This window comes from Alligator mississippiensis, chromosome 4 (assembly GCF_030867095.1).
Source record: "Alligator mississippiensis isolate rAllMis1 chromosome 4, rAllMis1, whole genome shotgun sequence".
Classification (NCBI taxonomy): domain Eukaryota; kingdom Metazoa; phylum Chordata; order Crocodylia; family Alligatoridae; genus Alligator; species Alligator mississippiensis.
The window spans coordinates 134,915,701-134,937,365 of NC_081827.1; the positions used below are offsets into that span (position 1 = coordinate 134,915,701).

The 21,665-nt window shown below is 48.7% G+C and overlaps 1 protein-coding gene across 2 annotated transcripts in view; it reads left to right on the top strand.

Moving 5' to 3' along the window:
* The window catches only part of ATXN10 (ataxin 10), a 240,740-nt gene that overhangs the window by 189 nt on the left and 218,886 nt on the right, over positions 1-21,665 (top strand). The window contains exons 1-2 of one of the 2 annotated variants that reach the window (XM_019482264.2): positions 3-77; positions 15,203-15,394. In XM_019482264.2, the coding sequence (XP_019337809.1) occupies positions 15,207-15,394 (188 nt within the window). In that variant the 5' untranslated portion in view covers positions 3-77; positions 15,203-15,206. Of the gene's footprint in view, positions 1-2; positions 78-15,202; positions 15,395-21,665 lie in introns of those variants that run through there. The other variant, XM_006267426.4, reaches the window with a different exon arrangement.

The following is a 21,665-nucleotide window of genomic DNA, read 5'->3' on the forward strand; positions in this document are numbered from 1 at the left end:
GAGGGAACACGTGGTGTAGCGGCTTGCGGGGAGGTGTGCGCATGCGCACTATAGGGCCCGGAGGAGGGGGCGTATCGGTAAGTGCACGTAGATAGCGGGTGGTGGTGGTGGTGGTGGGGGTCGGGCTGCGCATGCGTGCGGCTGGGCAAGGTGGGGGCGGGGCGCCTGGGGGCTGCGTGTGCGTCTGCGCGGAGGCGGGGTGGAGCAGAGGCCGTGAAGCAATGTGAGCCGTAGTGCTTCGTTCCTGCGCCGGGGTGGGGCTCGCGGGCTGGGCTGGGCTGGGCTGGGCAGGGCCGGGGGTAGGTGCAGCGGGGCTCCTGCCAGCGCCGCCAGTCCGGGGCCGGGCCGCTCTTGTGGGTGCGAGACCCCGCGTGGAAAGTGCAGGAATAAAAATATTTTATAGTAATAAAATAAAAACAAATGACCTGCGCAGTGCGCTGCACCATAGATTACTGTTTGAAGTGCCTGGGTTTTACCTTGGGGTTCATGATGGCACGCCTGGTGCCAGCCTTTGAGGGCCCTTCTCGACCTCCCATGTGGCATTCTTGGATGGAGCCACTGCACCTGGTTGGGAATCTTCTCCTGTCCGGCAGCTAGCGCTGCCTGCGTGGCCTGGCCTGGCCTGGGGAGCAAAGATCTGCCATCTATTTTTTTATTTTTCTATTCTTTTTTAAATTTCTTTCTCTCTCTCTCTCTTTCTCTTTTTTTAATGCATCACCCTTGAAAGGATCCATAGCACCCCACCTGGGAATCTTCCTGTGTTTTGGAATCTCTTTTGGGTTTTTTTTGGGGGGGGGGTTGTTTCCCCCCTCTGCTTCACACTGAGAGGGCTGATCTCTAGACTTCTGTGCACACATTGCAGGGTTTTGGATGGGGTGAAAACAGCTTTGTCTACCTCTTTTGCTCTGCCCTTTGAGTGCGCTTTGCTATGCAGGTAGGGGCCTAAGGCATAGACGTGAGACAATGCTCTTCTCTTGATTTTTCTCTATGCTCTTTCTCTCACATGGGGAGAAATGGTAACATCCACTTTATTTCTCTAGGTGTATACCTCACTGTTCTTAGGTGTAGTCTAAACCCATGGTGCTCAACCTTTTTTTCCCCTCCAGGCCTGATGGGTAGTGTCCTGTTCATCTGTGGGCTGGATCCAGCCAAAGGTCCTGATTTGGCATGTGGCGCAGGTGCTGCAGGCACCATTTGACCGTGCAGAAGGGGGTCAGCTCCAATGTGGCCCTGCAGTGGAAAGGAGCTTTTTCTGGCCTAGTGGGGGGCTCCCCTCAGGGAGGAAGGGAGCACCAGCCAGCTGTGCGGGACTTAGGGTTTGGGAATTTGGCAGGTGGGGGAGGGTGGCTGTATTAATGGCCACTGCTCCCCTGCTACCAAATTTCTGAACCCACTGGGAGCTCTGGGAGCCAGATGAGGTGACTCCCTGGGCTGCTTTTGGCCCATAGGCTGAAGGTTGAGCACCCCTGGCCTAGATAAAGCTTTGCCAATGGCTATAAGCCTGTTACTGCACTGAGCTTAGTAGGGACAAACAGCTGCGGTACGTGCTATTTATGCTAGTGAGGCTGTTACACCTGGGATGTCTCTGGGGCTTTTATTTTATTTGGAAAAGTACAAGAGAAACCAAAACAAGTTCCTTCAAACTATGTACCACATTTTATTGGGATGTTATGAGTTGGACAATATTAACAAGAGCAGTTGCATACAGCAGAGAATACACAAACATACTCACTGCTGGGTGGCAAAGTCTTGGGGTCCTCAGAGTCTGTCCTCGGGGTTTGAGGCAAATTCCAGACTTCCCTACCTGTCTGCCTTTGTATGGGGGAGTTGTATGCAGTTCAGGTTTAGATTTCTGTATTTCCATTGCTCTCAGATAAGGATCTCGGCCAGTTCAGTAGAAAGCAGGGAAAGGTCTCGTGGCCTGTGACCATTGTTCTTTCCTAGGATATTGGCATTGGGTGTGATTATTGGCCTGTGTAGCTCAACTTCCTTGAAATTTGTCACTCACAAGCTGCTTCTCTCACATGGTAATCATTATGATTCAGACTGAACTGCTTCTGGAATCAAAATATCTGGGATGAGGAATGTAGTGACACCCAGAACAGCAAAAAGGGATGAGGGGTGTTCAGGACTCCCCAACAAGGCACCTGTTGAAACCTAGGGAAGCAACAGAAAATCAAATACATTGCACTGGTGCAGCTATGCTAGCAGGTGCAATCCAAGTGTTGCCTTTGGGCCTTTGGTATGGTTTTTGGAGCTCAGACTAATGAAACACCAAGATATAAGTATACTAGTAAATGAAACTTTCAACTAATGTAAACATATGACACTGACCCTACCAAGCCCTGTTTAAATAAACAAGATAGCAGGTTCATTTTAGTAATCTTAAGTTTTACCTGATGCGTCTAGCAATCGAAGGAAACAGAGTTGTAGAAGTCCATGTTTTCATGTCTTTGAATCTATTTGAGAAATTCCTTACGCCAGTGGTTTTCAACCTGTGGTAAGCAAATCCCCTCTTTATACATGAGAGAGCAGTACCCCTTTCTCAAGGCTGACATTGACTCCAAAGATAAGAAGCTTGAAACCCTCTGGGTCAAGCTGCGGGGTGGGAGAAGTAAGAGGGGGAGGGGGGACGGGCGGTGAAGTGAGAGAACCAAACTCTTTACCATCCGCCGCAAGGTCGACAAATCAACCAGCAGGATTGAAGTCCTGGACTTCAAAAATGCTGACTTTGACAGGGTCAGAGCATTGGTCAGGGAGGCAACATGGAACCAGGAAGGGAAGGTGAATGGGGTACACAAACAGTGGTTGTTGCTCAAGGATACAATCCTCGAAGCACAAAAGAAAACCGTTCCTGCAAAGGTAGCAGAAGGTCTGGCAAGCCCTCCTGGCTTAATAGGGACATTATGGTCCTTCTAAAAAAATAAAAAAGAGGTGCGCACACAGTGGAAGCTAGGGATGGTCCTCCTTAGCTAGCACTTGTAGGTAAATGATCAGGAAAGCCAAAGCAGTCACTGAGTTTAGGTTAACCACGGAAGTCAAGGACAGTAAGACGTCCTTCTTTAGGTATGTAGGCATTCGAAGGAAAACAAATGGAAGTATAGGACCCCTGCTTAACACCTTGGGACAGCTGGTAACCAACACTGAGGAAAAAACTGAACTCCTGAATGCCCACTTTACTTCCGTATTTCCCCAGCCCGGGGAAAGACAAGTGAGATAAGGCTCATAGGGGGCATGCTGGGAATGGCAGCTTCCCCACTGTGGATGCTGAGTCAGTGCAAAACCAGTCAGAAAAGCTAGACATAAGTCAGCAGGACTGTATGGATTCCATCTGAGAGTGCTGAAGGAGCTGGTTGAGGTCATCACAGGATCCCTGGCAAAGCTTTTCCAGAATTTGTGGCACACGGGGGACATCCCTGAGGGTTGGAAGGGGGCCAACACTGTGCCCATCTTCAAGAATGGGAAGAGGGAGGACCCGGGCAACTATAGAGGTTAGCCTGACTGGCCTATCTCAGGGAAAATCCTGGAAAAGCTCATTAAATAATCTATGTGCAATACGCTGTGAAAGGTAAGGTTCTGAATGACAGCTGGCGTGGCCTTGTCTTGGGTAAGTCTTGTTTTACCAATCTCATCTTCTGTGAACAGGTCTCTCACCACCTGGCCATGGGAGATGAGGTAGATGTTATATAGCTAGACTTCCAAAAGGCTTTTTAGTATCCTACGATATCCTTGTGGGAAAACTGGAAGATTGTGGGCTCAGCTGCTCGATGGTTCAGTGGGTGGGAAACTGGCTACAGGGTAGGACCCAGAGAGTTCTCATGAACGGATCTGTGTTGTCCTGGCGAAGTGGCCAGTGCTGTCCCTCAGGGGTCTGTGTTTGGACCGATGCTTTTCAACATCTTTATCAATGATTTGGCTGGGGGAGTGAAAAGCTTGCTAGCCAAATTCATAGACGACACCAAGTTGTGGTGCTGGGCAGTGTGGCCACGCCAGTAGATGGGTTGCAGATAAAGGCAGACCTAGACAGGCTTGAGAGTTGGGCAGACCAGAATCAAATGAAGTTTAACACTTCCAAGTGTAAGGTGCTCCAGCTGGGTGCAAACAATGCTCAACATACATACAGGCTTGGTGGCTACAGCTTGACTTGCACGATGGCTGAAAGGGACCTAGGGGCATGATTGCCCATCACATGAATATGAGCTGTCGGTGTGAGGTGGTGGTCAGCAGGGCACATAACACACTGGCATGTATCAGCCGATGCATCTCGTGTAAAACTAAGGAAGTGATACTCCCGCTGTACTCGGCACTGGTGAGACTGAAGTTGGAGTACCACATCCAGTTCTGGGTGCTGCACTTCAATAAGGGTGTGGAAAAGCTTGAGAGGGCCCGGAGAAGAGCCACCCATATGATCAAGGACTTGGAAGGCAAGCCAAATGAGGAAAGGCTGAGGGACCAGGGCCTCTTTAGTCTAAAGAGAGGAAGGTTGAGAGGGGACTTGATAGCCACTTACCTCTATATCAGAGGAGTGCATCAGGAGCTTGGTGAACAGCTGTTCACTAGGGCACGCCCGGGGAAGACCAGGACAAATGGATACAAACTCCTGGAAGGCTGCTTCAGGCTTAATATCAGGAAAAATTCCTTCACAGTTGGGGCTGTCCAATTGCTCCCAATTATTGTGGAATAAACTCCCTCCAGAGGTGGTGCAGTCACCTATCCTGGAGGTTTTCAAGACAAGACTAGACAGTCACCTCTCTGGGGTCACCTAATCCCAGTTGTCTTCCTGCCTAGAGCAGGGGGGCTAGACCCGATGATCTGCAAGGTCCCTTCCAGCCCCTAACAATCTATGAGTCTATGTCTAAGGGGTCTGTGAAAGGTAACTATTATCAATCAAAAGTATGTGAATACCCACATTTGTAGCAAGAAACCCTTTTGTCTGCCTCCCTCCTCCCCCCCTGCTTCCCCCTCAAATGTGAAGCTCCTCCATATGGCAAAAGCCCATCTTTTAGTATTTGCCCCCTTTTGGGGATTCTTTCTTTTTTCTACCTTTTCTTCCTTCCTTTCTCTTTTTCTTTTATTATATCATTATTATTTTATATAAGATGTATTTGTAGTGAAAATAGAGCTTGTAGATGCTTTTACAAATGTACTTTAAGTTTAAAAGTAAGTTGTACCATGTAACAATGTTAGCAAGAGTAGGAATGTCTGTATGGAGCAGGTCCCTGAATGAATCATGGTTGATTGTGTAACACAGTAACTAGTCTGGATAAGCATGTTAATGAGCAGAAATTAACACCTACACAATTGAAGATCAAGGAGAGGAAAGAATCAATAAAGAGCCAGGAATTCCTGGAAACTTCACTGATAAAGGTACGGAAGCTCCCGTTTGAACTAATCAATGCTGGAAACAGGCCCTTGGGACTGAAATACCCCCTGATCCACAACTTCCAGAGCTCTATTCATCACACAGTGAATCAATCAAAATTCATCAACATACTCCTGAGACTGCACGTACCTGTGGACGTAACCCCTGGGGCTGACAGCTGCCATCCAGCAGCTACCAAAATGGACATCCTTAGAGGTCAGTGACCCCTGGTTTGGGTAAGCCCGAGAATTTTAGAAGTCACCAAAGTCTGCCAGAGAAGGATAAAAGGCAGCAAAGAATGACCCCCAGTGGCACCCTCTTTGACCTGACCAGCACCCTGTCTGTCCAGCCAGAAGGACCAGCTGGTGACCCCCTTCTGAAGCAACATTGCACTGAAAGAAGCCTCAACTGGCCATCAACGGTGGACTCCAGCACTTGGGGATAGGTATATCTTGACACCGGTGCTTAGTGTTCATAGCTAGCTACTGTGAGTGTGTGTGTGTGAATGTGTGTGTTTTGAGGGGATCAGCACCAAGGTTTATAGTCTGACTTTTGCATCCATCCAATAAACTAGAATTTTATGATGATCCTGTGAGTTGGTGCTTTGTAGCCAACACACAATTCAAATAGATCCTCACCTCCATTTGAAACATTTTAAGGGTCTGCAGATGGAAAAACAAGTAGGGAAACCACTCTTACACCAGTACAGAGAACCATTGGTTTCAGTGGGTGGTTCAGCCACATGGCTCCTATTATAAGTCAGGGACCCTAGCTTTTAGCTCAGGGGTAGGCAACATTTTTTGGTTGGAGTGCTGAAAAACCCACAATGCCTACCTCGGAAGGTGCCAGAGTGCTGGCATACCAGAAAAACAAAATGAGGGCAGGGGGTACATGGCAGGATGCCCTGCTCGTTCCCTTTGTCCCCCAGCCCAGGCTCCATGGCTATCAGCAGCTACCCAGAACCTGGACCAGTTGCAGCCAGGAGTTGGCTGCAACCTGCTGGTGCCTCCCAGCCCTAGCCCTAGCTGCCTCCCAGACCTGGCTTTGGGGAGGCAGCAGATACTGGCAGTGCTCGCTGCTGTGCTGCCCTCGCATGCTGCACTCCTGGCCCTGCTGGCCTCCACTGGGCCCTCCCAAGTGCAGCATGTGCAACCCAGTGGCAGGACCGCACAGGGAAGCTGTCTGCTGCTGCAAGTTCCATGCTCCCTGGGTCACACGTTCCCCCCCCTGTGCACCAGATCAGCGTGGGCAGTACACAGGGTTGAGCCCCTCACTGCTGCCCCTGCCTGCAGGGTAAGTGTGGCCAGGGCAGCAGAGCAGAGCGACAGGCAGCTTTCTGTGCCCCCCGCTGTGCCCTGCTGTGCCAGGTTTCATGTGCTGCTCTCCAGAAGTGGTGTCAAGGGCAGCACAGTGGGGAGCCTTGCCAGTATCTGCTATCTTCCGAGAGCCCAGGGCTGGATCTGGGGCTGGGAAACAGCTGGGGCCAGGGTCAGGAGGCAGCAGCTGTTTGTAGCCTTCCGGCTGCAGCCGGCCCAGGCTCTGGGTAGCTGCTGATAGCCATGGAGCCTGGTCTGCTCCCAGCAGACAGCTGGGAGGATGGAAACCCTGCTGCAAGCAGCCTGGGCTCCATGGCTATCGGCAGCTACCACAAACCTGGGCTGGCTGCAGCTGGGAGGCTGCAAAGAATTGCTGCTTCCCCACCCCGGCCCTGATTGTCACCTGGCCCTGGGCTCCGGGAAGACTGCAGGTGCTGGCACTGCGCCCGTTGGGGCCCACTGGCAGTGAGGGGTTAGGGCTATGGAGTGAGGGCCACCCAGCAGCATGGGGCTGGGGCTGCAGCTCGTCTGTTGCTAGTGCCAGGATGAGGCTGGGGCCATGAAGAGCTGGGGCCTGTGGCGGTGGTGCTAGCTGTTGCTGGGCCTGTGCAGGGCTGGGGCCCACCAGGAGCACATGGCTGGGGCCTTCAGCAGTGCTGGGATGGGGCTGGGTCCCGCAAAGGCCCATGGCCCTGGCCCCATCCCAGTGCTGCCAATGGCCCCGACCTGGCAGTGGCACTGTGCTGAGGTCCGCGGTGGTGGTAAAGGCTGGGGCCAAGCCTGCTGGCAGCTGGCACCACTGCTGTGGCTGGCGCCTGGGCCCAGCCTGGCCCTAGCTGGATGCCGGGGTCTGTCTGCCGCTCTGGCTCTGGACCTATCCTGACACTGCCAGTGGCCCAGGCCTGGCAGCAGCACTGGGCTAGGGCTGGCAGCGAGGGTGGAGGCTGGGCCTGCTGGCAGCAGCATGTGGCTGGGGCTGGGACTGTTGGCAGCGCTGGGATGGGGCTGGGGTCTGCACAGGTCTACAGCCCTGGCCCTGGCAGTGGCTGGGACGGGTGGCGGCAGTGGTGCTGGCTGGGACTAGGCCTGCTGGCAGCTTGTGGGTGGGGCCGGGGCTGTCTGCAGCACGAAGATGGGGCTGGGGCCCATGCATGTCCGTGGGCCCCAGCCTAATCCTGGCACTGCAGATGACCCTGGCCCAGCAGCAGCACTGGGCTGGGGCAGGCAGTGGAGGTGCTGGGCGGGACCTGTTTCTGACTGCGTTATACGCATCTTACTGCAAAAAAGAATGCCAAGGGGGACACTAAATGAACAAACACAAAAATGTATTAATAAAAGTGGGATACCTGGAGCCTCTGGAAAATGTAACTCTATTATAGAAATGCATAAAAGAGATTCCTGCTGAGAAATCATGCTTTTTATACTCGCTTATGTTGCAGTTCCTTACAGAAAAGATGTTCGCAGAGAAAAAAACATTTTTTTTTTTTCCATTTAAAGCTTATTTTGTGTAGATTTGTTGTTTTACCTCTATGGGAGCTGTTCAAGAACAACAGCAGTAGGGTTGTTTTTGGCTGTCTTGGTCCAAGACAGTGGTGCTCAACCTTCTGGCTGTGCAGGCCAGATGAGTGGCACAGGTTGGTCCGTGGGTGTGATTCAGCATGCTGGATCTGGATGTGGAGTGACTCCAGCACTTGGTGGCATGATCTAGCTTAGGCATGGGCCATTGCTTAGGCCCATGGGCCATGTAGGTGGTTTTGGGGAGCTGTTGTGGGCCGGTCAGCACCCCTCCCCTCCCCAAATGAGCTCACCAAACTTGGAGCCCATGGTCCTGCAGCTCCTTCCAGCCACTGCTGCTGCCACCAATGCCCAATAGCAGCTGAGCACATAGCCCTGGCCCCAGCCCGTCCCATGCCCGCTCCAGACCAGTCTGGAGGATAAGCACCATTGGACCACGATATAAGCAAGAATTGAGGGACTTTTTTTAGTGATGCTTTTTATTGGATCAATTGTATAATCACCACCAAAAACCTCTTGGTTCTCACAAGAGCAACAGGAAAGAAACATAAAACAAAACAAGTGATTGTGAACCTTAGTGGGAGTGGATGATGGGTGCAAGGAGTTCTTAAAAATGACTAAAACCTTCTTATTCCTTCTTTCTATTTGAGGGTGATTGTGTCCACTGTAGCTTTGTTTCATTTTGGGGGAGGGGATGTGAATGCCCACACACACGCATGCTTGAATCTGTGGAAAGAGCAGCAGTACAATTGGATTGACCATAATGAGATCTATATCTAGGTTCTACATTGGCTTTGTAGAGCAGCAGTATGACCTTTGGAAGCTCGTTTTATGGCCTGATTTCTTTGTGCAGAATTAATAAGCACTACGTTTCCAAAGAAGTCAATACATTGTCTGTGCTTTGCTACATGCATAGGAAGGAAATACTAGTATTATTTCCTTTTTATATAATACCGTAAAGTTAAATATGTTGTGCATCAGCTCCAATGGTTATAAGCACCATTGAAAAGACTATAACTGTTTGCATTTCACAGCACTGTTTGTTGGAAATAGACAAAATGATAACAATTTTATATATTTACTGAAGTATAAAAACACACTCCAGGTTTTTGTTTATGTTGTTGTACATTTTAGCCTCTGATATGTTTAATTTTAAAACCTGACATTTCTTTTCAATATAGACAGTTACAAAAAAACTTAAGTTTAGTGATCCAAGATGAGGGTAAAACTACTTTCTGGACTGCACGACTACCCATTTTTTGTTACGTAACTAAGTAAAGTTGGATTTGGAAACATCCTTAGTATTTAATGAACTTCAATTGTTTTTTATAATTAATTTTTTTTTATACCGCACTTTAAAAAAACAACACCCCCCCAGCCCTCAAATCCCCTCCAAAAAAAAACTTGCAGCTTTTTTCTGTCTGTTTTACCAATTCAAGATAATTGAATGTTATACACTAGTAAAGGCTGGCTCACACTGACCGCGGGTTTGTATGATGTGAGGCTGACTCAGGAAACTTTACAAAATAATTCCGTGCAGTATTCCAGTTTGCAGTATAGTTAAAAATAAATTCATTTGCCATTATATTCTATAAAAATATTCTTTTTATAGAGAGCATAATTGTGTATTGCTCTTCAGCAGTCAAGTTTGAGTGGCTTAGTAATTCTGTGTGGCACTTTGGCTCAGCAGAACCAACATGATTCATAGATTGGATTTATCACTCTTTTAAAGGGCTGTGACTCTTTAACATTCAGAGAAAATGTGTTTGTGTATGCATTGATTTCTAAATGCAGATTCTGTGGTACCTTTGTCTCCAAGTTAAAGAGCCAAGAGATTCGTCATCTGTAAATTGTTATAAGAGTCATAGTACTTGTCAGCAGGAGGCAAGTACATTTACATCAGGTAAATGTCTTTCCCTTATCTTAAAAGAGAGAGAGATGGTATACATAGAGTAAAATACATGCTGTTGTGCCCTTTCTCATAATTAAAGGGCAAAATCTCATGTTATATCCTTTTGTTTGTCAGTCTTGCACTTGAAAACTCACTTTTTTTTTTTTAAAGTGGTAACCAAAATGTATGTAAGAGTAGTTGTCAGTGATATAAAGATATAATAAGTACTACTGAGTTGCGGTATTGTAAAATAAAATATTTAAGTTTTTCATGCATCTGGAGTCAGTTTCTTAAGGGTAATTGAGTGACACATTTTTATTTATGGGCTGGTTTATAAGAAGTGTGACTATTTTTTATGAAGGTGAGATGGGACTTATCCTTAGAATCTTATCATTTGTGGTAGTAACACTTCAATAATATGATGCTTGATCAAGTAGAAATATAAAATCTCTTGGGGACAATAATACTTCATTCTGATAGAATATTTAAAATGTCTTCCTCCTTCCTTTCAATCCCAGTGTTTACCTTGGGAGGTATTTCTCAACTTCAGTCTCAAAACTTGGTATTTAAATGTCCCCTTTGATCATATTTTCACCTTAAGTCCATCTTATCATCAATGTGACTGGATCTGAGTTTTCAGAATGGGTGAAGCTGGGTGGATGTATTAGCCTCAGTCAAATATGTGAGATCTTAGTGACGCTGGGTTCTTTTTTATTTTTTTGTTTGCTTTTTGGCATTGTCTCTTTCCTGATATTTGTAAAATGCAAATTTAAGTCACTTGATAATTTGTCACAGTGAACTGATTATTACAACTTGGTGGGGGTAGAGGAAAACCATCCTATTGGCTCCCATATACAGTGATATACGCTAGTGCCAAATAGAGTAGAGGAATCGCTTCCCTTGATTTGCAAGTGACACTCCTGTTGATACAACCAACTATGCTGTTGGCTTTTTTGCAGCAAGAGCTCTTGGGACAGCAGCTTAAACTGAAAACAAAGGCTAATGAGGAAAGAGAGAATTTATTTTCATAGCTGGTAGGGTCAGAAGGGACCTGAGTAGATCATGAAGTCTGACCCCCTGCCTTGGCAGGAAAGAGTACTGGAGTCAAATGACCCCAGCAAGTTGCTCATCTAGCCTCCTCTTAAAGATCCCCAGGGTAGGAGCCAGCACCACTTCTCTTGGAACCTGGTTCCAGGTCCTAGCCACCCTGACTGTGAAGTAGTGCCTCCTGATGTCTAGCCTGAATCTACCCTCTTCCAGCTTGTGACCATTATTTCTAGTCACTCCTCGTAGTGCTCGGGAGAACAGGGACTCCCCCAATGCCTACTGGTCCACTCTGACTAGTTTGTAACAGGTTAACTAGATTTCCCCCCCCCCCCCCCCGCCTTCTCTTGTGGAGGCTGAACAGGTTCAGGTCCCTTAGCCTCTCCTCGTAGGGCCTGCCCTGCTGACCCCTGATCATGCGGGTGGCCCTCCTCTGAGCCCTCTCAATGCTGTCCACATCCCTCCTGAAGTGCGGCGCCCAGAACTGGACGCAGTACTCCAAACTGTGGCCTGACCAGTGCCGCATAGAGGGGGAGGATCACTTCCTTGGACCTGCTGTAGATGCATCTGTGAATGCATGACAAGGTACGGTTGGCCTTCTTGACCACGTCCCCACACTGTCGGCCCATGTTCATTTTGGCATCAATAATGACTCCAGGATCCTTTTCTGTCTCTGCACTGACAAGAAGGGAGTTCCCCAGCCTGTAGGTATGCTGCTGGTTCTTCCTCCCCAGGTGCAGTACTTTGCACTTGTCAGTGTTGTCATCCTGTTCTCATCTGCCCATCCCTGTAACCTGTCTAGGTCCAATTGCAGCCTATTCCTCCCTTCTAGCGTGCCCACTTCTCCCCACATGCTAGTGTCGTCAGCAAATTTGAACACAGTGCTTTTTACCCCCTCGTCCAAGTCACTGATGAAGATGTTGAACAGCGTGGGTCCGCTTCTGTTTTAAAGTAGGCTGAGGGGATAGAAGCTCTTATGCTCAGTCAGTAGTGTTCTGTGTTTTCAGTTTTTACCGGTCTCCCCCCGTCCCACCAATTAGGGAATTTAATTTTTTTAATTGAATTTATTTGGTTTCTACTGATTTACACCTGTTTTTCAGTTCATTCAATGTTACCAGTTATAGGAAAATCCCTATTAACTGGCATGAGTGAGGAATGGCTCAGGGGGGTACTGATAAGCTAAAAGTGCTGATCGCTTGAGGCACAGGTTTCTGGCCAGATGTGAAGGGGGTGGTGAGTGGGCAGTGGCTGCGCAGGGGCTGGGGGAGGGTGGCTGGAGCTGCTGCCTGGGGGCATGGGGCTCCTGGCTCTGACCCTTGGCGGGGTGGGTGGGCCCACAGGAATTGCTGCCAGGGCTGGTGAGTTCCATCTGCACCCCGGCGGCTCTGGCTGTGGCCCTGCCCTGGGAGCTGGGAGCCTTGACAGGGAGGCAGGCAGGAGAGCCCAGCCCTGTTCCCTATGGCAGGTGCTACACCCAGCCGCTTCACATGGGCCCATGGGGCTAGAGCCACTCCTCCTCAGGGGCGTGAGGCTCCCAGCTCTGACTGGGTGGGGTGGAAGGTGCCAGTCAGGATCAGTCCCCCCGGGTCATGTGCCACTCCCCCCAGCCCCTGGGCTGCACCATACCGTGTTGCAGACCGGTGGTGTCGGCTGCTCCTGGGGCCGTTGCAGCAGGGGTTGTGGGGAGTGGGGACAAGCGGAGCCTTGGGGGGTTCTGGGCACAGCACAGCCCAGCAGCTGCAGGCAGTTGGCATTGGCTACTCCTGGCGCCACTGCAGCAGGGGCTGGGGTGAGTGGGGACAAGCTGTGCCATGCCCGGGGCTCCGCTTGTTCCCACTCACCCCATCCCCTGCTCCAGTGGCTTTGGGAACAGCCGATGCCAGCTGCGGAGAGAACTGTAAGTCAGTGGGTGTGCAGCGTGCGGGTGGGGCTGTTGTTGCTATGTGTACCCCGGGAAGGCAGCGGCTTGGGGGGCTGCGCTGGGCTCTTCCTGGGGGCCGTGTGCCCCTGGATCTGTGTGCTGGACAAGAGCAGGCAGCCTCACGCCCCGAGTACCGGGAGGAGCCTGGTGCCGCTGCTGGCTCCAGCTTGCAGTAGCAGCCTGCTGTCATCCTGCACGCAGATCTGGCCCCCAGGAATAGCCTGGCAGAGGCCTGCAGCCCTCCCAGGGTTCATGTAGTAGCAAAAGCTGTGCCCCCTGCCCCGCACCCACTGACAGTTCCCTTTGCTTTGCTCCCTGCTGCAGCCCTGGAAGTGGCCAATGGGCTGTGCTGCCCCTCCCCCCACCCCTTTCCTAGTCCCAAACCTACTCCCTCCCTCCCTCACCTCCATGGGAATTTATTATCTTCCCTGATTTAAACCATTTTTTTTTTCCTTTTCTTCCTTTTATCCCAATTTCGACCTTTGTTTGTTTGTTTGTTTGTAAAATAAACCTTGAAAATTCCTGGACTTTTTTTGGGAAATAAAAAACTGAAAATGTGGAATGCTGTCAGCCAAGAAGGTAGCCTGTGGAAGAGCTGGGAACTGAATCCAGGCCCTGAGCTTCGTTCTGGCTTCTAAGCCAGTGATTCTCAACTAGAGTGCCACAGCATCCTAAGGTGCTATGCAGTCCTTTTAAGGGTACTGCACAATATTAGCACTGTTAAGTGTGCAGACATCTACACATAGTGTCAAACCTTTTGACATATTTAGGGTCTTTTCAAGTTCTTTGGTGTAAAAGCTAGCATTTTCTAAGGGGTACCTTGAGTTTAAAAAGGTTAAGAGCCACTGTTCTAAATTGAGATGTCTTGCAATTCTATTTCTTTTTCCTGTTTTCTTTATGATGAAGGTGCAGTAGGCCTTGCCATCTCATCCTGAGAACTTGGGTGGAGTAGGGCATGTTCTGTCTAAAGTCCACTGAAGTTGATGGATGGATTCTGGAAATGCCGAGTTAAGGATTCAACCATGCAGCAATGTGGGAAAGAACAAACAATGCATGTTTACAGTTACCACAAGAAGACAGCTGGACTTTTTTTTTTAACTCTGACCAAAGAGGGCAGCCATTGAAACTGAAAAGTAGTAGACTTAAAACTGAGCGAGTACTCATTTACCAAAAGCACAGTTTAACCAATGGAACTCACTGTCACAAGATACCATGTATACCAAAGGCTTGGTAGGATTAAAAATTGTTTAGACATTGATGGATTGCAAAGAAAATACAATGCTATTTTTTCAGGATATAAACTTCTGAATCATTAACTCTTCGGGACTAGAAAGAAACTTCCTAAGCAGTCTGTTTTATTATGGATTCTATTTTTTCTTCAAAAGTATCTGGTCTGGAGAGAGATGAATTGCCATTGATGGTCTTAATTGGTATGCTGATTTCAGAAGTTTCTTTTATATATCATTGTATGTATATAGAATAATAATAATGTAGATTTGCTTTTGATCCAATTATGCTCTTGAGAGTTGCATGACAAATAAGGGCCTGGTACTCCTCTAGTTGCCTTTCCCTTTGTGAAAGGGATGGTCAGAGGACCATATGTGTCAGCTAAGAACTGTGATGGTATCTATCTTGAGCTGACAAAAATGGGATTTTCCATGAAACACAATTTCTTTTGTGTGTGTGATAGATATAAATGAAAGAGAAAATGACACAGTGTCACAATTCGTAGGCACATGGCTCTCTGACCATCCCTTTCACAAAAGGAAAGGCAACTAGAGTTATCAGGCCCTTGTTTGTATAAAGCAGTCTTCCCTACCCAAGTGTGGTGGGGCTGGACCCGATGATCTGTAAGGTCCCTTCTACCCCTAACAACTAGAACTATAAAGGATGCATTTTGTTTTGTGTTTTTTTTTTTTTCTTCTTTGTTTAAGTCTTGCTGGAAAAACTATCATGCAGAATTATCCTAGCTCTAAGTGTGTGCTTGATATCTCTTTAGGTCATTTGGTATTGGGGAAGGTGAGGTTTTGAAGGAAGACTGAGTAACACTTTAAACTAACATAACTTGAATTAATGACTTAATATTCCTTTTCTCCATTTAATATGACATTTTATAATTTTCCTTTGCTCACAGTAATTCATTTTTATTTCAGAGAAATGGCAGAAGAGAGTATATTCCAGAATCTCCTGGCAATCCTAATGAAAACCTCACGGGAAATTGAATTGGCCTGCAAGGACTCCTGTGAATCAGTAAATCTAGACATGGACCTGCTGCTTATAGCAGAATGTTTTAGGTGCTTACGGAATGCCTGTGTCCACTGTGCCAAGAATCAACATATTATAAGGTATCGTTATGATCCATGCGTGCAGTTCGGACATTGTTAGGTTCTTGTCCTTATAGAGGCACTGTCTTGGACAGAATTCCCTAAAAGAACATTCAGGTAAAAAGAAAAAAAAAAAGAAAAGTTTACAAAAAATACAAGTGTCAGAGTGAATTTTGCTGCACTGAGATGCAGCAAAACATTTCTTAGTCCTTCATGTGAGTCAGTTAGTCAGTATAAAAAGTTATCATGGTTTTATTCTTTTTTTCATGTGGGGGAACCTGCAAAATCAGAGGAGCTGCTATACACCCCATTCCTGCCAATTTTGCAGGTTCCTCCATGTGCCTCCCTGCTCCCACTGCTTGCTGCTCACTCCTGATCAGCAGGGAGGTGAAAAGCACAGTTTTAAATATGGTGCTGTCTTTGCCTCCTGGCTGGTCAGCAACAGACAGTGGGGCTGCCAGGACCCCATAGCCAAGCAACATCAAGTGACAAAAATGGCGCCATACTTAAAACTGCGGTTTTCATCTCCCTGCCAATCATAGTAATAAAACTACTATGATAGTATCCATATTTTTGCTTTCTTTACTAGAAAAAGGGCTGGAAATGGAATTTCTTGGTGTTAACAATAATATTGTTTTCAATATGATTTATACTGTTACTACTTCATTTAAAATTTTTTGGGCTTCACTGTTTTACTTATGTTCCAAAATGAGGGTTTTGTGGTTGCATCCCATACCTAAACAATCTCAAACTACTGTAGCTTTTTGCCGAACTAAATGTTGACTTCCCTGCCCCCACCTCCCTTTCTATTGCTACAATTAAGCACAAATGCATTGGCTATTTTGTCTAAATGAAGGCCTTTTCAATAAACATGTCTTGCCATCACGGAGTTAGATATTTCAGATCTTGGAAAAAAGGGGTGTGTGTTTCTGAATCAAATAACAAAGATTTTTTTTCTCAAATACAGGTTTATTTATATCTGTATAAATAAAGACCTCAGTAAACAAACATACTTTGGAAGATATAAGAAGCCCATGATGGCACATTTAAGAAATAGTAGCATATTCCAGGAAAATGGTGGTATTTTTTTTTTTTTTTTGAATTGCTGCATACTATAGAGTAGGGGTTCTCAGTTCTCAACCTTATTCTTCCTGAGGCCCCCGCAGCATACTATAAAAACTCCATGGCCTATCTGTGCCACAACTGCCTGGCTCCCCAGCCCTAGCCACATGGGCTTGGGTGAAGCAGGCAGGGAGCCCCAGGGCCCTACTCACATGAGCAGCAGCATTGTGCATGCACAAATGCATAGAATCATAGGGCTGGAAGGGACCCTTGTGGAAGAAACAGGCTTCACTCTATTGTTTGGTCATGAAGTTGTTGGAGACCTTTATTTACAAGTAACTACTGGGGAGAGCACCGGACAGACAGAACTTCCTCTTATCAGTCCTGCATTGCTCTCCCCCCCCCCCCCCCCCCCCTCCCCCAAACAGACAATTGAAGCAAGCCTTTTATATGTTTCAATTCAGGTCACATGACACAAGATATAATAAGTCAAAGAAAAACTGGTTTGAACCAGAAAGTTGCAAGAGGGCATAGACTGTGGTTTGACCTGTTGACCTCATAGGTCTACTCAGCTCAACAAGGGAAAAAGGGTGGGAGAAAGAGAGCAGATTGTAAAATAGGCGGGGAAAAAGTAATCATTAGCAAATAGTGCACTAACTCAAGAAGTCAGTAGAAATTAAGGCCTGGGGTTTTCTTCTTCCATACCCTGAAGGATCATAGAAGTAGGGTCGGAAGGGACCTTGTAGATCTTCAAGTCCAACCCCCTGCCTGGGCAGGAGGAAAACTGGGCTTAGATGACCCCAGCCTGGTAGGCATCGAGCCGCTGCTTAAAGACCTCCCCCCAGGGTAGGAGCCAGCACTACTTCCCTTGGAAGTTGGTTCCAGATCCTAGCTGCCCTAACTGTGAAGTAGTTCCTACAGATGTCCAATCTAAACCTACTCTCCAACAACTTGTGGCCATTATTCCGTGTTATCCCGGGGGGCGCTTGGGGAAACAAGGTCTCCCCCAAACCCTTCTGGTCCCCCCTAGTGAGTTTATAGACAGCCACAAGGTCCCCCCTCAGCCTTCTCTTGTGAAGGCTGAACAGGTTCAGGTCCCGTAGCCTCTCATTGTAGGGCCTGCCCTGCTGTCCCCGGATCATGTGGGTGAGAGGGTCCAGAGGAGGGCCAATGTTGTCCACATCCCTCTTGAAGTGGGGTGCCCAGAACTGGACACAGTACTCCAGCTGTGGCCTGACCAGTGTCACGTAGAGGGGGAGGATCACCTCCTTGGCCCTACTTGAGATGCACCTGTGGATGCACAATAAGGTCTGGTTAGCCCTGCTGACCATGACCTCGCATTGTCGGCCCATGTTCATCTTGGAATCAGTGATGACTCCAAGATCCCTTTCTGCCTCTGTGCTCTCAAGAAGGGAGTTTGCCATCTTATGAGTGAGCTGCTGGTTACTACTGCCGAAGTGCAGCACCCTGCACTTGTCAGTATTGAAATGCATCCTGTTTTTGTTAGCCCACCCTTGCAACCTATCCAGGTCTTGCTGCAGTCTTTCCTTCCCTACTAACGTGCCCACCTCACCCCAAATTTTGGTATCATCAGCAAATTTGAACAGGTTGCTTTTCACCCTGTCGTCCAAATCGCTGATAAAGAAATTGAACAGCGCGGGCCCAAGGACCAAGCCCTGGGGGACTTTGCTGCCCACTTCCCCCCAGGTCGAATATGACCCATCCATCACCACCCTCTGAGTATGACCCTTCAGCCAATTAGCAATCCATCTGACTGTGTAGGCACCAATGCCACAGTCGCCTAGTTTTTTAATGAGGATGGGGTGGGAGACAATGTCAAAGGCCTTGCTGAAGTCCAGAAAGACTACATCCACGGTGACACCTGCATCCAATGCTTTTGTGACCTGATCGTAAAAGGCAATCAGGTTGGTCTGACATGACCTGCCCCTAATGAAACCATGCTGGTTGCCCTTGAGCATCATACCCAATGCCGGCCCATCACAGATGTGCTCCTTGATGATCTTATCAGAGTTTCACCAGGATTGAGGTAAGACTGATGGGCCTATAGTTGCCCGGGTCCTCCCTCCTCCCTTTTTTAAAGATGGGGACCATATTGGCCATCTTCCAATCATCTGAAACCTGGCCCGAGCACCATGAGAGCTCGTAAAGCCGTGCCAAGGGCCCTGAAATAACCCCTGATCATCGGGTCCAACCCCCTGCATGAGCAGGAAAGACATCTGGGGTCAGGTGACCCCAGCCAGGTGATCTCCAGTCTTCTCTTGAAGACTTCTAGGGTAGATGATTGCACCACCTCTGTGGGGAGCTTGTTCCATAGTCTGGACACCCTAATTGTGAAGAAGTTTTTCCTAGTGTTCAGCCTGAAACTATCTTCCAGGCATTTGTGGCCATTGTTTCTAGTTTTCTCCCAGGGCACCCTGGTAAACAGTTGTTTGTCCAGCCCCTGACGTATGCCTCTGATATAGTGGTAAGCCACAATCGGGTCCCCTCTCGGCCTTCTTTCCTTTAGGCTGAAGAGTCTGAGATCCCTCAGCCTCTTCTTGTATTGCTTGCCATGCAAGTCCCTGATCATACGGGTGGCCCTTCTCTGGACCCTCTCGAGCTTTAGCATGTCCTTGTTGAAGTGTGGCACCCAGAACTGGATGCAGTACTCGAGCTGTAGCTGCACCAATGTTGAGCAAACCAGGAGAATCACTTCTTTGGTGATGCATTGATTGTTGCATGCCAGAGTTTTATTGGCCCTAGTGCCTGCTACATCACATTGCCAGCTCATTCATGCTGGGGTCTATTGTTACCCCCAGATCCCTTTCATTTGTAGTGCTGGTCAGGTTAGCGATGCCCAGCCTGTAGATGTGCTGGGGGTTCTGCCTTCCCAGATGCAGCACTTTACATGAGTGCATACATGCGCATGCATGAGTGAGCACGTGTGAGAGGATAGGATGTGTAGAACCCAGCAATAACCAGGGAAGGGGAGCCCAAACAACACCAGCTGCCTGTGGGTTGTGCAGAGACTGCCATTCAATTCCTGTCACTCAGATGACAGCAGTCATTACTTCCCAGGTGGGTAAGCAGAGCAGGCTAGCCCCTGGGTCAAACATGCCTCAACTCTTGTGCCCTGTAAGGTGAAGGTGGAAAACAAAAACACCTGCCCTGGGTAGGCACTTCCCATGCCATCTGCCAACCTCTCCATGCTTCTGAACAGCACCTGCTGGGTTGCCCCATGTGGGCAGTGGCTGAGTGCAGGTACTGAGCACCCGGCACTGGGGCAGCATCACCCCATCCCCCGCAACTTTGTTACGTAGGTTTGTAGGCAGGGGGCTTGGGCAGCCCTGGTGAGCCACACCCAGCAGGGCTGGAAGATGGCATGGGTTGGAGATCACCTGCCTCTGTTGCTTGCAGCTGCTGGGGACATTCAGTGTCTCCATAGGCATGGGGGGCAAAATCAGCAGGGCTCTGTGCTCAGCAATTGCCCCCAGCCTACACTAGTTCCCGCTGAAACCTCTCGGTGCCCAGCATTGGCCCCATCGGCAGGCAACCTCCTGCCTGCCACTGCTGCAGCCCTGACTAAGCTCCTCCTTCTGGCATGGGTGCTGGTGCCACCACGCAGACAATGGGGAGCCCAGGCACAGGGAGGCAGAGGGTGGTGTTTGGCTGCCTGTGGTTGAGGTGCCAGAGCTGGGCAGGGCAGTGGCTGCAGCACCACTGCCCTATCTGGAACCTCTGCCTCCCCCACCTCGGCCTGGCCTCTTGCTCCTAGCAGCGTCTGGCTGTGGGATGGGGCAGAGAGCTCCCTCTCTCCCTCCCTTCTGCCTCAGCCCTGCTCCCGAGGCAGTCACAGAAGCAAGGTTGCAAGGGACTTCCAGAGGTCATCTAGTGACCCATTTGGGGCTAGTTGGATCCCCTGAAACCTGCTCATGGACTTCTGGTTGAGAACTGCTGCTGTAGAGGAACTAGTTGGTTGCCTATTGTGAAGTTTTCTTTCTAAACTTTTAAACTATTTCAGTGCTGTAAAATGTTGAAAATTCTAGTAGTGTTTGAAGCTGTCAAGTTCCCTTCTGGACCACTTGAATGTGGGACAACTTTAAAGATAGTGTAACTCCTTTTTGCATTGCTTGCTGGCACTGGTTGCATATGCCATGCACAAAAGGAATGAACTTACCCAGCTTACTTCTGACTATTGAAATACTTAATGGCTCTCTTGGCAGACTGTGAACTAGTCTGTCTACCTACACTTGACTCCAAACTCATGGGAGCCAGGGTTCACAAAGTGCCTAAATTGTTTGCCCTTGCTCCAGGCATGTGGCTGTTTCCTAATGGATTGACTCATTGGGCATGTCCGCACATGCGCTTGCAGCAGCTCAAATAGAAGCAGTGCAAATTTGAGCCTGGGCTTTTTGCCTCAGTGCATGTGCTCGTACATGCATTTTGTTGTGGAGCAAATTGTGCCAGTTGGGGCAAAACAGCCCTGTCTGGCTCCTCCCATATCTGAAGCCAGGGGGAGCTAGAGCTTGGGGCTAGCACCTGTGCTGTCTCCAGCAGTACTAAAGCCTGCCCTGGCCAGCAGCTCAGGGTTACTTAACCTCAGGAGCTTCTGAAGCCCAGGCAATTGGTATCTGGGGACACTAGCCCCTTGTCAGCTAGACTGCTGAAGCAGCATCCCAAATTCACTTTTTAAAATACCCCAAAATCCACATTATTCCACAATTAGAATGAAAGAAAGGGGGATTGATCAGATGGGCAATGTTTTATAATGTTAAAGAAACTTGGAAGCTTATCAGTGTCTTTAGCATCATAATGAAATAAATCCTAAATATCTATGTTTAAATGTTTGCTTTGGGTTTCCTTATCACATGGTAGGCGTGTGATGGGGGGGATGTGGGGTTTGCAGGAGGGGATGGGAAGGAGGGTGGGGGGATGTGAGTCACTGTATGGGTAGGTGTAGGGGGACTGTGAATGTGGGGGCTGCTTAGGAGGGATGGGTCCGCTGCATGAACTCTGCATGCTGCTGGTGGCACTGGCGGTGGTGGGAGCGTGGCGCAAGTGATAAGCGGGGAGCTCCCGCAGACACCATTGGCACTGTCAGCAGTGAGGGGATGGGTGGCAAGACCCATAGACATCACTGGCAGCAACAGTGGTGGCCAGCAGCAATTGCCGACTGCCTGCAGACACCTCTGGCGGTGGGGAGGGGCAGGGGTGGTAAGCGATAACCACC